Source organism: Musca vetustissima, unplaced genomic scaffold (assembly GCF_032173495.1).
Source record: "Musca vetustissima isolate MV318-11 ecotype Yass unplaced genomic scaffold, APGP_CSIRO_Mvet_v1 utg7985, whole genome shotgun sequence".
Lineage (NCBI taxonomy): Eukaryota > Metazoa > Arthropoda > Insecta > Diptera > Muscidae > Musca > Musca vetustissima.
In genome coordinates, this window is record NW_026887685.1 from 41,774 (window position 1) to 55,413 (window position 13,640).

The 13,640-nt window shown below is 34.2% G+C and overlaps 1 protein-coding gene across 1 annotated transcript; it reads left to right on the forward strand.

The window, feature by feature from the left end:
- Positions 1-979: 979 nt before the first annotated feature.
- Positions 980-7,959, forward strand: LOC133335344 (uncharacterized). Its single transcript, XM_061543628.1, has 6 exons — positions 980-998; positions 1,182-1,589; positions 1,658-1,743; positions 4,805-4,888; positions 7,479-7,729; positions 7,811-7,959. The coding sequence occupies exons 1-6, from the start codon at positions 980-982 to the stop codon at positions 7,935-7,937; spliced, it is 975 nt and encodes a 324-aa protein (XP_061399612.1). The 3' UTR covers positions 7,938-7,959.
- Positions 7,960-13,640: the final 5,681 nt, after the last annotated feature.

Sequence of the window (13,640 nt, forward strand, 5' to 3'; positions counted from 1 at the left end):
AGGTCATCCATAGGCTCTCTACAGGCCATCTATAACAAGAAGACCTTCCACAGGCGTCCTATAGCTAGAAGACCTGGAAGACTATAAAACTCCATAATGGTCTTCTATATCTGACAGATCTTCGGTAGCTAGAAGACATTATTCAAGGTATCCATAGCTATAAGACGTTCTACAGGTCATCTATAACCAGACGATCTTCCACAGGTCTTCTATACCTAGAATATCTCCTACAAACCTTCTACAGCTAGAAAACCTCCTACAGGCATGCTATAGCTAGAAGATCATCTGCAGGTCGTTCATAGTTATGAAATGTTCCACAGGTAATTTATAACCAGAAGACCTTCAACAGGCCTCCTATAGCTAGAAGACCTCCTAAAAGCCTTCTATATATAAAATGCCTTCTACAGTTCTTCTGCAGCTAGAAGACCTTCAAGTGGTCTTCCGAAGCAAGAAAACTTTTACACATCTTCTATTGTTTCTATAGCTAGGAAACCTTCCATAGGACCTGTAGAGCTAGGAGATAATTTTCAAGTGCTGATAAAAAGGCATGGTTGTTTTATAACTAGAACATCTTCCAGAGCATCAATAGGTAGATAAAGTCTTTGAAAATATTTTACAGGCCTACTAGATCTCATACAGGAATTTTCTGATGTTGGAATAACTTATAAAGTAGGTCATCTATAGAAGAATACCTTCTAAACGCGGTCTTTTGTCAGGACCTTTAACCGTTCTTTTTTATACCGAAGGGATTTTACTGGTTTTATATACAAATAAAATCATCTTCTGTACACATAAGACTTCTAAAATTAGAACTTCCACCGGTCTTCTATAAAGGTATCTTCAATTTTGGGACACCCTGTCTACAATTCATGACCATGTTTATTATTTAGAATAGCGTTTGGTTTGCGTTCTACAGAACGTTTACCATTTATTATCTGGCCTGTTAAAGAAAATGGGAAATAAAGTCATGATAATGAACATGTTTGCCATGGACACACGTAAAGAATTTGAAAGGCTGTGGAAAAGAATGCCTGCAATAAATCAGTGATCAATTTATGATTATTATTTCGAAAAGAAAATTCCAGAAAAAAACAAATCACAAATTTCTTTTCTACGAAAAAAATAAACAAAAACAAAAGACTTAACTAACAAACCCTTTTTTCTCTTTTTTCCTCTTCCAGCCATGGCTCAACACAACAGACTGAATGCATTCATATTATTGGCAATTGTGGCCACAAATTGCTTGCTACTAACCTATGCCTATCCCCAGAATGAAGTTTACCAAAGACGTTTGATTACAAGCCGAACTCAGCAACAACAACAGCAATCGCCTGTCTATAATCCAGCCGTGGAAACAGCTCGCAAATATGCCGTCAAACCAAATGCCTCCAAGAAAGTTGCCTTAGACGCTGTGGAAGATGAAATCGAAGGCAATCAAATACAGGAAGCCCCCAATGGTTTCTCATGGTCGAATATGTTGTCCACCGTCTTGACAATGTTCTTTAATGGTGGTGCTAATGCACCCACAAAATCGGATGATGTTGATGGCGGTTTTGGTGGTTCGCCATGGGCTAATGTTATTTCAATGGGTTGGTTAAATTGAAGTTATGATCATGGTGATTTGTTTTAATAAGAAATGCTATTTTTATTTCTAAAGGTTTGAAAATCATCAACACTTTGTTGGGCGGTGGTGCTCCCAGCGATGGCATTGACAAAGTTGACAATGGCGGCTCCCCAATGCAGGTAATATTTTTGTTTTTATTTTATGTGTGTTTTTTTTCAATAAGAAAACTGGCTTCTTTTATCTCTTGAGTAGTCTGCACTTTCCTTTACTGTTATTGTATATAATACAAATACATACATATATATCATTTCATGGTCACAACTAACTTCCTTATGTGTCTTTCAAATGGTTTTCTAGACAAAATGAGAATATTGGATGACTGGAATATTCATAATTTAAAATTCCACAACAATTAACAATGTATTGAATACTATATACACTTTTAATATAGTTATCGTACGATAATTCATTTCACCGAAGTGACTGTAATATGGCATTACGGGTGATTGCAGGTCAAAAGACATTTTACAGAACAATTTTGCCATTGAACCATGCCTTCAAAATATGGAAACTATATTTTAAAGGTTTTCACAACATTTTCCCAGGCTGGCATACAAGTATACAGAAAATTGCTAATATAGGTCTATGTTTTGACACGATTGTTTGAAGTGATTATAATTAGAAAATCTGTCTTCTTGAAGGGTGAATTGTTTCTTTTCAGAAAATATTCAATAAATGTCCATGTTAGGCCATATTCCCTTTATAAAGGTTCCAAACCATTTCGGAATTTTTTAGGTTTTATCCGAATTTTCCATCGAAGTGGTAGTAATTTAGCATTTCGTATTCCTGAATGGTCATAATATCATTCTGAATAATTTCGATTTAATTGTAGGTCAATATTTTGACAGAGCCTCCATATTAGAAAGGATCCAATTTTCGGTGTTTTGAAAGGACTAACTCCAATATGACTATAATTTTGTATAGCGGATTTCTGAGGAATAAGAAGATACTTTCCAGAAAATTTTCAATATACGTTCATCATGTTACATGGCTAACATACAAAGTTCCCTACAAAGTATATATATTCTTGATCAGAATAAAATTCTATGTAGACTTACGCATGCCCGTCTATCTGTCCGTCAAGTGAAATCACGATAGAGATCCCAATATTTAAGATGCAGCTCTGAAATGTTGCAAAGACTAGGATGTTTGGTATTTGCAAATGGGATATATCGGGCCACGTTTTTGTTTAGCCCCATTTAGCGGTACTCCCCAATATTCGGTATTTTTAAGATTTTTGACAAGTTTTCTAACCGAATTGGCTGTAATTAGGTATTTGGGTTCTCATTGAATAACACATAATCTTCCTAATTTTTTTTAATATTGACCCAAGTTTCATGGTTGCCCCCATATAACCCCCAATATTCGGTATTTTGCGAGTTTTAGACAGGGTTTCCAACTGAAATGGCTCTAATTTTGTATTTTGGGTTATCATTGCATGGCCAATGTCCGTACCAAAAACTATTAATATTGACCTAAGTTTCAGGGTAGCCCCCATATAACGATACACCCCAATATTCGGTATTTTTGGGGATTTTGGACACGTTTTCCAACCGAATTTAGATATAAACAGTATAGTCGGACGGGGCCGACCATATGATACCCTACACAACTTCCATGAACATCTAACTTTCTGTGGCACCACATTCTGAGCTTGGGCAATATTTCGCGATGTTTGCACCCTTTTTACCCACTAGAGGTCAACAAATATTACTACTATTCTTGTCCAGATTCCCTTCAATGTTGTAATTTTTCACACAAAAGTCAAGGTCCATCTGATCCGCTAAATATTGACTGATCTTTATCAAAACAGGCATGCTTATCCTTTGGCCCGATCCCCTTTTCCATGCAAAAATTCACGGTGCGGCCTCTGGAGCGGCCAGAAAAACCGACAAAAATAAAGCTTTTGGTCCATTTAATCCCCTAAATATTAACCGAACTTTTCCAAAAACAATAGGGGTCTTCATTGGCCACAACCCATCCTACATGCAAAATTTCGTGAAGATTGGTCCATAACTGTGGCCTGTATCATGTTTACAAATTATAATGGACGGACGGACGGATCGTTATACTTAAAGGTGGGTCTAGGACCAATATTTCGCGGTGTTCAAACTGCACAAAGCTATAATACCCTGACAACATAGTTGTGTAGGGTATAACAATGAAATATAGGTAGGAGTGCTATGTCTAAATTTCAAGGGATTCTCATCAATTTCATTCTTGGATCGTATAAATCAGACGTACGAAATTTCATCTAAACCGGAAAAAATATGACCTGCATTTTGTTTCTAAAAAATGCATGTACAGAATAGATTAGACTCCGAAAGTTATTCCATGGATATCCTCAAAAGTTAATAAGTTGGAAATAAGATTATTTTTAAAATTAAAGCCTCTTCAATTCCATAATTCTAGCAAAAAAATTAACCTATCAATCCGATCTTAAACATATCAATTATAGATTTACACCCACTAAACTATAATTTTTTACATGATGATAAAAATCAATGATGGTTATTTCGAGTAATTGCAAATGGGAATTTACAAACAGTACATATAACATACATATTCCATTGCCCAGGGTCTAGAAAAAAAAAACGCAAAACAAAACATATTTCCAATTACCCAATTATTTTCGCTAGACATGTTGTTTTTATGGCGGCCAATGCCGCTAAAAAAACACATCCCCAAAACACCATGTAAAAAAATCATTTGGAAGTTCACATATGTTCGATAGCCTCTCACATACATTCACACACAAACATCCATCCATCCATACATATCTTTATATGTATACGCAATTTAATAATACACATACAACATTATTAATTTACCGAAACGAAAAAAAACAAAAACAGCCAACAAACAAATATTAAGAATAAATTCTATTTATTTCTCTTTTTTTCATTTTATTTTCATGTTGTTGATATTGTTGTTGCTGTATTGACAATAATATATATTTGTATTTTTTTGCTTTCTTAAAACAAAAAATCCAAAAAAATCAAACATACAAACTCATATAAAACTGAAAATTCAATTTTTAAACAAACAAACAATACTACTGGTTAATGTGGTTATGGTTGGATTTATTCTATAAAACAAAAACAAAAAAACAAATGGTGGCTGCAAAAACGCTTGCAAATAAACAAAACAAAAAAACAAATTGTTAAACAAAACAAACAGGGCATCTTGGCGGCAGTGCTATCAACTGTACTTGGTACAAAAGATCCAGAACAAGTCAACTCAATGGCCAAACAAGCTGGAGAGGTAACGATTTATTAAAATTTATAAATATCTATATATGTAATAATATGTAGACAAACGAATATATATTATTTTTAATTTTTTAGTATTCAATTTAATTTAACAATTTTTATAAGCTATACTGAAAGAAATAATGATTTAGGGGGGAAAGTATAATAATTGAAACAAGTAAAAAATATGTTAAGTTCGGCCCGTTCGAACATGAGAATGACAATCAAAATATCTAAAATTAATTGCAGAGTTTTTTTTTTTTCTACCGAAAAATACGTGAGAAATAGGTGATTGAAATTGTAATAGTGGGGCTACAGTTATATGGCGCTATAATGAGCGGAGCAGTATAGTCGGACGGAGCCGACCATACGATACCCTACACAACTACCACGGAACTAAAATTTTCGTGAAGATTGGTCCATAACTGTGGCCTGTATCGTGTTTACAAATTATAATGGACAGACGGACGGACGGACACACATGTCTAGATCGACTCAGCTAGCCGATATATGGCGATCGGTAAACTTAAAGGTAGGTCTAGGACCAATATTTCGCGGCGTTACAAACTTTTGGTGCTGCACAAAGCTATAATACCCTGACAACATAGTTATGTAGGGTATACAAATTCCAGTCAAGTTGGTGGGATAACCTATCCAAAATCCCCAAAATACCGAATACTGAGGGGTCCCGTTATGTGGGGGCTACCCTGAAATTTTTTGGTACGGTTATGTGTTATACAATAAGAACCCAAAATACCAAACTACAGGCTATTCGGTGGAAAAACGTGTCCAAATCCCTAGAATTCGGAATATGGGGGCTACCCTGAAAATTCGGTCCATACTAATAATTTTTGGTATGGATATGTGTTATTCAATGATAACCCAAAATACCGTATTACAACAAATTCGGTTGGAAAACCTGTCCAAAAATGGGAGCTACCTTTAAACTTGGTTCAATATTAATACTTTCTAGTACGAAAAATTTCTATACAATGAGAACACAAAATACAAGTTACAGGCAATTCGTAGACCGTTGTAGGCCATTTGCAATACAAAACATCCTAGCAATACTATCAATTTCTGTGCAAAATTTCAGAGCTCTCTTCAGCGTGTTTTCAACTGACGGACAGTTTAAAAGTAAAAACATAGTTATGTTCGATCAGTTCGAAATTGTATTCCCTCCATAAGGTGATGGGCATTAACATTTCCCAGCATGTTCAGATGAAATTCATTCAAAACCCCCAAGGACTCCAACCAATACACACAATTTAGTAGTAGGCCAGGTTTGGTTCTAGGCAACAATAGATGGCAGTCCCATTACCTAGAGCAAGCTACCATACACCAATCATCTACTGAGCTGGAATAAAAATGGAAATAATTAATGAACACAAGGACTAATCGAATCAGAATGCACAAAAAACTTTTAAAATATGGACCTTGGTCGAATATTTTTTGCAGTGCTGTTTTTCTCCCTCCAGGAAACTTGAATGCCAAACTACAGACACTGCATTAGGAAAATACACTTCGGCAATGGGAGATGTGATGAAAACTGCATTAACATTTCCCAGCAGACTTTCAAATATTTTTAGATCCTCCTGCAGATGAAAATCATTCGAAACCCCAATAACCAACCTCGAGATAAAGGTAAATAATGCAACTAAATAAGTAAGAACCCCAGCCACTACACAAAATTCTGTATTAATTGTTTCTAGGCTACAATAGATGGCACCACATCACCTAGAACAAGTTACAGCACACCAATCATCTACTGAGATGTGAAAATATGGACCTTCATTGAAATATTTTGGGATTGCAAAAAGGTCTAAGCAATATTGAAAATTGGTCGATACAGTTATAAGGGATAATCAAATATGGAAACCTTTTCAATATCAACATGTAAAGTTAATTATACAATTTTTTTCGAGCTCAATTGTAGTTTCAAATGACATACGGACAAAAAGATGTAGATGACTAAGTCGACTTTGAATTTTACACAGATGCAGAAACCCGTTTTTATCTACCGTCGAATTTTTGAGTTGTTTTATAGGGAATGACAAATATCATCCATCTAATGAAAAATGTCGAATTTTAGTTCTAGTTGGGTAGTTGATTTATAGTTTTTCTTTCAGTGTGGCTATAAATACAAATCATACACAGAGACAAAAAACAACAACACTACTGTTTATATAAGCAGTTTTTGTTTTAAATTATACACTGTACAATTTCACATCTATTCGCACACTTGCTTTATTTTTTATTTATTTATGATTATTATTCGTTTCTATTACATTGCCCTTCTAACGCACCATACACAGAACACCATGCACACGCACACACACCAACACCAACACACTTCCACACATATACCAACTACCAAGAAAACACTTTAGAAATTTAAATTTGATTATCTTACGCATTTAGTTTCTTCTTGCTTTTCTTTCATTGCCCCACCACTGTCAATATGTTAATTAGCTCGTCTACTTACTTCGTAATAGCAATAGTATAGAAGAAGTAGTGAAGTGCGACTTATGGAATGTACTTGAAATAATGTTCATCATTTTCTTCTTCTTCTTGTCTTTCTCATTCTTTGCACATTCGTCTAGTTTATACAAATTGTTATGAATTTGTTGGATGCCTTGAAGACGTCGTTCTCACACCGTTCATTGTCGGCCAGGTCAATGGGTAAACGTGATTCCGTTAGCGATGCTGCCGTGGCCAGTATTTCCATGTTGAAGGGTTATGTGCGCACCTATCGCAATGCTGATAATAAGTGTTTGCAGCGTTATATGTGTGAGGCCAACACGGAATGTACCCGGGAGATTGGAGGCAGCAGCATTTTCTGTCAATTGGGATCGTAAGTTGTTTTTTTGTTTATATTTCTATAGAAAAAAATTAAATAAATAAAATAATAATAATATTTATTTTTTCCCCTTAGCTATGCCACCAGCTATCTATTGGACCGCACAAGTGATGGCAGTTTTGAACAAATCTATGATGCTGGCCGCAGAGGGCGTTCCGGCTTTGATTGCTCACAATTGTATTTGGAATGCAATGAAGTTTAAGTCACACACACACTCACACCATCCCACACCACATTTAATTTAACGAATTACTCCTCCCCTTTTCCCTACTTTCCCCTCTATACGTCTACACTTTACCAACTAAGCTATTGAATTCTAGGACTGGTTAAATATTTTACAACTGTATTTATTTAATTAATTATTTATTTATTTATATAAATATTTATTAAACTCATTTCGAAAATATTTATTAAAAAAAACACCTCCCAACATTCTTTATTATTAAGAAATGTCCAATTATTTATGGTATTTTTTATTAATTTATTTTCTATCATCTAAGTATGTCTATGTCTATTTAGTGAAATAAGTATTTATGATGTCAATATGAGGACAACAAAAAAGAAATAAAACAAAATCCGTACATTTTCTTTAATTTAAATTCTATTGTATAAGTAATGAAACGAAAAATAAATAAATGTTAAACAAGTATCTAACAGAGCTATGTTAAGAACATCACAATCTTAAACATGTTAACATAAGACTCATATTTTCGAAATAAATGTAAAATGAATAATTGAATGTAAGTTCAAGTTTTATTTCATTTTAGCATCCACAAAAATAAGCTTTGAGCTGAATGAGATTTTATAGCTGACAGTGCTTTAAAGCTTTAAATGCTTCATTGGAAGCTGAAGCTTTCAATTGGAAAGCTAAGATATATGTTTATACCCTTCACCACACTGTGGTACTGGGTAATATGTCGTTGTGCATATGTTTGTAAATGGGCAACAGGAATTGAGATAGATCCATGATTCCTTTTGAGAATATGCATAGAATCATTTTCTGAGTCGAAGCATGTGCAGATCATATTTATGATCCGAATGGGATGAGATTTCGCACATTTAAATATAACTCTCTACATATATATATATATATATATATATATATATTTTTATACCCTTCACCACTCTGTGGTACAGGGTATTATTTCTTTGTGCATATGTTTGTAACAGGCAAAAGAAAACGAGATAGACACATGGTTCGTTTTGAGAATATGCATAGAATCACTTTCTAAGACGATTTATGCATGTCCGCCCGTCTGCCTGTCCATGTTAAATTGTAAACAAAGTACAGGTCGCATTTGTAATCCGAATGGGATGAAATTTGGCATAGGTCACTTATTTGGCCCAAGGACGAACCCTATTGAAATAGGGAAAAATCGGTTTAGAGTTAGATATAGTTCCCATATATATTTTCGTCCGATTTAATGTAAACGGTCCCTATATATATAGGTCTAGAATGATGTGTGTCATGTTTCCTGAAAATCGGTTCAGATTTGGATATAGCTCCCGTATATATTTTCGTCCGATTTAAGGTTAATGGTGTACCAAAGTCCCTATATATCTTTCGATTTGCACGAAATTTGACACAGCGTAATGAATTAGGTCTAGAATGATGTGTGTTAAATTTCCTGAAAATTGGTTCAGATTTGGATATAGCTCCCGTATATATTTTCGTCCGATTTAAGGTTAATGGTGTACCAAAGTCCCTATATATCTTTCGATTTGCACGAAATTTGGCACAGCGTGATGAATTAGGTCTAGAATGATGAGTGTCAAGTTTCGTGAAAATCGGTTCAGATTTGGATATAGCTCCCATATATATTTTCGTCCGATTTAAGGTTAATGGTGTACCAAAGTCCCTATATATCTTTCGATTTGCACGAAATTTTGGCATAGCGTACTGAATAAAGTCTAGAATGATGTCTGTTAAGTAGCATGGGGAAAGTTTTGTTGAAATCGGATCAAATTTGGATAGAGCTGCCATATATATTTTCTACCGATATTAAGTAAATGAGGCACCAAGAACTCGAAATGTGGCTGATATGCACAAAACATACTGAAATTAGTATAACCTAACCTGCGACAAGTTTCGATGAAATCGGTTTAGATTTCGATATAGCTTTTATATATATTTTCCGATGAACAATTTAGTATAGGTTGCAGAATGACATGTTTACGGATCCAATTTCATTTTACTCGTCCTTTAAAAATTAAACGTCTGTTAGAATTTATCTATTGAATATATCCAATGTTGTGAAGGGTATCATATAGTCGGCCCCGTCCGACTTTACTACTTTCCTTACTGGTTTCGTCTGATTTGATGTCAATGGTGCACCAAATTCTCAAAGTTTGTCCGATTGTGACAAAATGCACAGTGCATTGAATTAAGTGCAGATTGATGTATGTAGTATGGATATAGCTTAGATATATATTCGTTTGATTTTATGTAAACGGTACAGAATATCCCTTTATATTTCTTTCGATTTTCACAAAATTTTGCATAGCTCTAAGTTTTATGATAGTGGGTTCAGAGTTAGATATAGATATATAAACATGTCATTCTGCAACCTATACTAAATTGTTCATTTGTACAGATATAGAGTTGCTTCTTAAAATGGGACAAAATTTCAATTTAAAATAAATATCACTTGAACCCCCGTTGATTATTTAGATAAATATCTGAAAAACATCAGGAGTTGGTGCACCATTTACATCATATCGGACGAAACTTTATATGGGAGCTATGTCTAAAGAAACGATTTCCACAAAACGTCACAGACATTAAGCTGAACCAAATTCAGTACACTGTGCAAAATTTTGTCGCAGTCGGACTAATATTGTGAGTACGGATATGTGTTATTCAATGAGAACCCAAAGCACCAAATTATAATCCGTGGAAAACGTGTCAAAAATTCCTAAAACATTGAGTACTGTATATGGTTATACCCTGAATATTGGATCAACATTAATAATTTTTGGTAAGGTTATTCAATGAGAACCCAAAAATACCAAATTACCAAAATCCCCAAAATACCGAATATTGCGGGGAACTGTTATATGGGGGCTATACCAAAACGTTGATCGATATATCCCATTTGCAATGCCAAACATAGGCATAGCCTACGAGGCATTGTTACCAGTTTGTTTGAAATGCTCTAAAGAATCTATTTTGTTTTAATATGCGACCCAAAGTTTGACTTTTAAGGCTACATTTTCTAGTGGCGAAAGTTGACGTCTCAAGGCCACACACACACCATCAGAATTTTTTTTCTATCGCATTTTCGTTAGTGATTTGGAACTTTGAATTCATATTGGGTGTTAAAAAAGTCTACAATTCAAAAATTAAATTTCTTCACACCATATACATAAAATCGCCCGAAAATATGTGGAGCTATATCTAAATATGAGCCGATGAAATTTACTAATGCTATTCTGCTATCCATGTAAACATGTTATAATATGCATTGGTTAGCAAATACACAAACCGTGGTAGTGCAGTTTCTTTAAAAGTGTTTTAAGTGTGTATTTCTCGGCTCAATCATTGTTTCTATAGTCGCCTGTGTAAACACGACTTATAAATTGTAATAGTTTATTTATGTGGGAACGGCTAAGTAATACTATGGCCGTGTTTACATATGTAGTGTTACAAATAGTTGGCAACACATTGCAATTGTGTGGTGCGAACACACAATATACATTGGGTGGTGGTAATTGTCGATAAAACTGTATCATACCAATAACAATGTTAACTTCAACTCAGCTGTATAACACCCTAATAACTGATGATTGGTATAGCACATTAAAATGTTCCATTTAAAAATATCAGTTTAAAGTTTCTTCTCTAACTCAAAAAAAAAAAAAAAAAAAACAAACATAATTGTGTTCTTTTGAAAAATAGGCAAAATCGCTTTTTTGAATGTTCTTTATTTATAATAAAAATAAAAAGTATTGATATACTTAAAAATAATTGTTTTTATTTTTGACCATTAAAGGTTAGCATTGAATGATAAATTTAGCTTTGAATGAAATCACATTTTCATTAATTAATGATTTTTATACCCTTCACCACTCTGTGGTACAGGGTTTTATGTCTTTGTGCATATTGACGCCTCCGAAGAATAGTATGCTAAGTCTGAAAAGTAAGTTTTTCAGTAGAAGCTCTCAAAGTATGGAAGTTTCTTATATCTTACGTACCATGCTAAGTACATTTTTGCTTATAACTTTGGTTTGGATTGGCCGATGATTACAAAAATTTCAGAGAATTTAAAGTAAGGAGCGTAGTATCTAAAAACGTAAAAAACTTTAAAACATGCTAAGCCGACTTAGCATACTATGTTTCGGAGGCGTCGATATGTTTGTAACAGAAAAAAGGAAACGATATAGATACATGGTTCCTTTTGAGAATATTCATAGAATCACTTTCTAAGTCGATTTATGCATGTCCGTCTGTCTGTCTGTCTGTCTGTCTGTCCATGTTAAATTGTAAACAAAGTACAGGTCGCATTTATAATCCGAATTGGATGAAATTTGGCAACAATATTGAGGATAGAATAGTGTAGTTGCGTCTTCTAGATGTACATACATAGCCCAACATATGTCCGATACTATAACAGCCAATTATGTGCAATTTTGGTTTCGTAGATTCCGTTCAGGAATTTTTAATTTTAAAGATGCACCAGGCACAACCTGTGCCGGTCGGTCGTCGAAAATGTCGATAAAATTGGAGAAATGATCGAAGTTGACCGGCATGTTAGCAATCGTAACATCGCCCAGGAGCTAAAAATCTACCATAAAACTGGTTTAAACCATTTACAATTGACCAGAGTTGGCTAACAGAAGAGGTTCCGTGTTCCACCAGGGCAACGCTAGGCCACACACATCTACAGTGACTCGCCAGAGACTTCGATAGCTTGGTTGGGAAATTTTAATGTATCCGGACTTGGCACGAAACCGGAATTGCATTGCAAGAAATGAAAAAAATTGTATCCAGGGAGGATTGTGAAAATCGACTACCAGAGTTTTTTGGAAATAGAGAGAAGAACTTCTATGAGAGAGGCATTATTTTTAAGATGACAACAAATCATACAATAAAACGGTGCATATTTGGCTTAAATCGGACATTCCGAAACATGTTAAATCGTATAAAAATAATGGATTTATTTTTCCCCAACCTAATATTATTCACCGTATTTATTAATGTTTTGCACTTATTTGATGTGATAGAATTTGGTATATAACGAATTTTTCCTTCATATATTGGGGATTCCTTTTCATTAAAGCCGATACATTTTCAATCGGATTTATAAAGATATTTCCCTTTACAATCGTACTTATTAAGACAAATTAGTTTGTATTCAGAACGCAGGTATTTATAAAGACCAATTTGTATGTGTAGAGGCCGATTGAAAGTGAACATAGGCGGCCTGTGCAAAGGGACTACATATCTGCATAGACTTTTCTACTTTCCACACCGATTTTAAAAGTGTTCAAATATATAATCTACCATAGGATGAATGAAAGAGCCAATATGACTCCTGTTTTCTTGGTAAATATCTTATAAGCAAATTTAAAGCAGATACAAACTATTGTTTATTGGCGCCCGATTAGAGTATACAAATAATATAAAGGGTTTTACCATTTATATATCTTGTATTGTTTTTCATTACTCCCACGTCTATTTTCCGGTATACTTAATTCAATTAAATTGAATAGCAATAACCACCAATTAAATGTCACTTTTGTGCCACTTTGAATAAACGCAAAAAGCAATTACTTGCTATTTAAAAAAAAAAAACAACAACAAAAACACTTCAAATGGATTCATTATCTTCTTGTGTTCACATTTATCTGCTTGCATTCGGTCTTATTCCTCCATTTAATCTACCCAACCGGCACAACCAAGCTT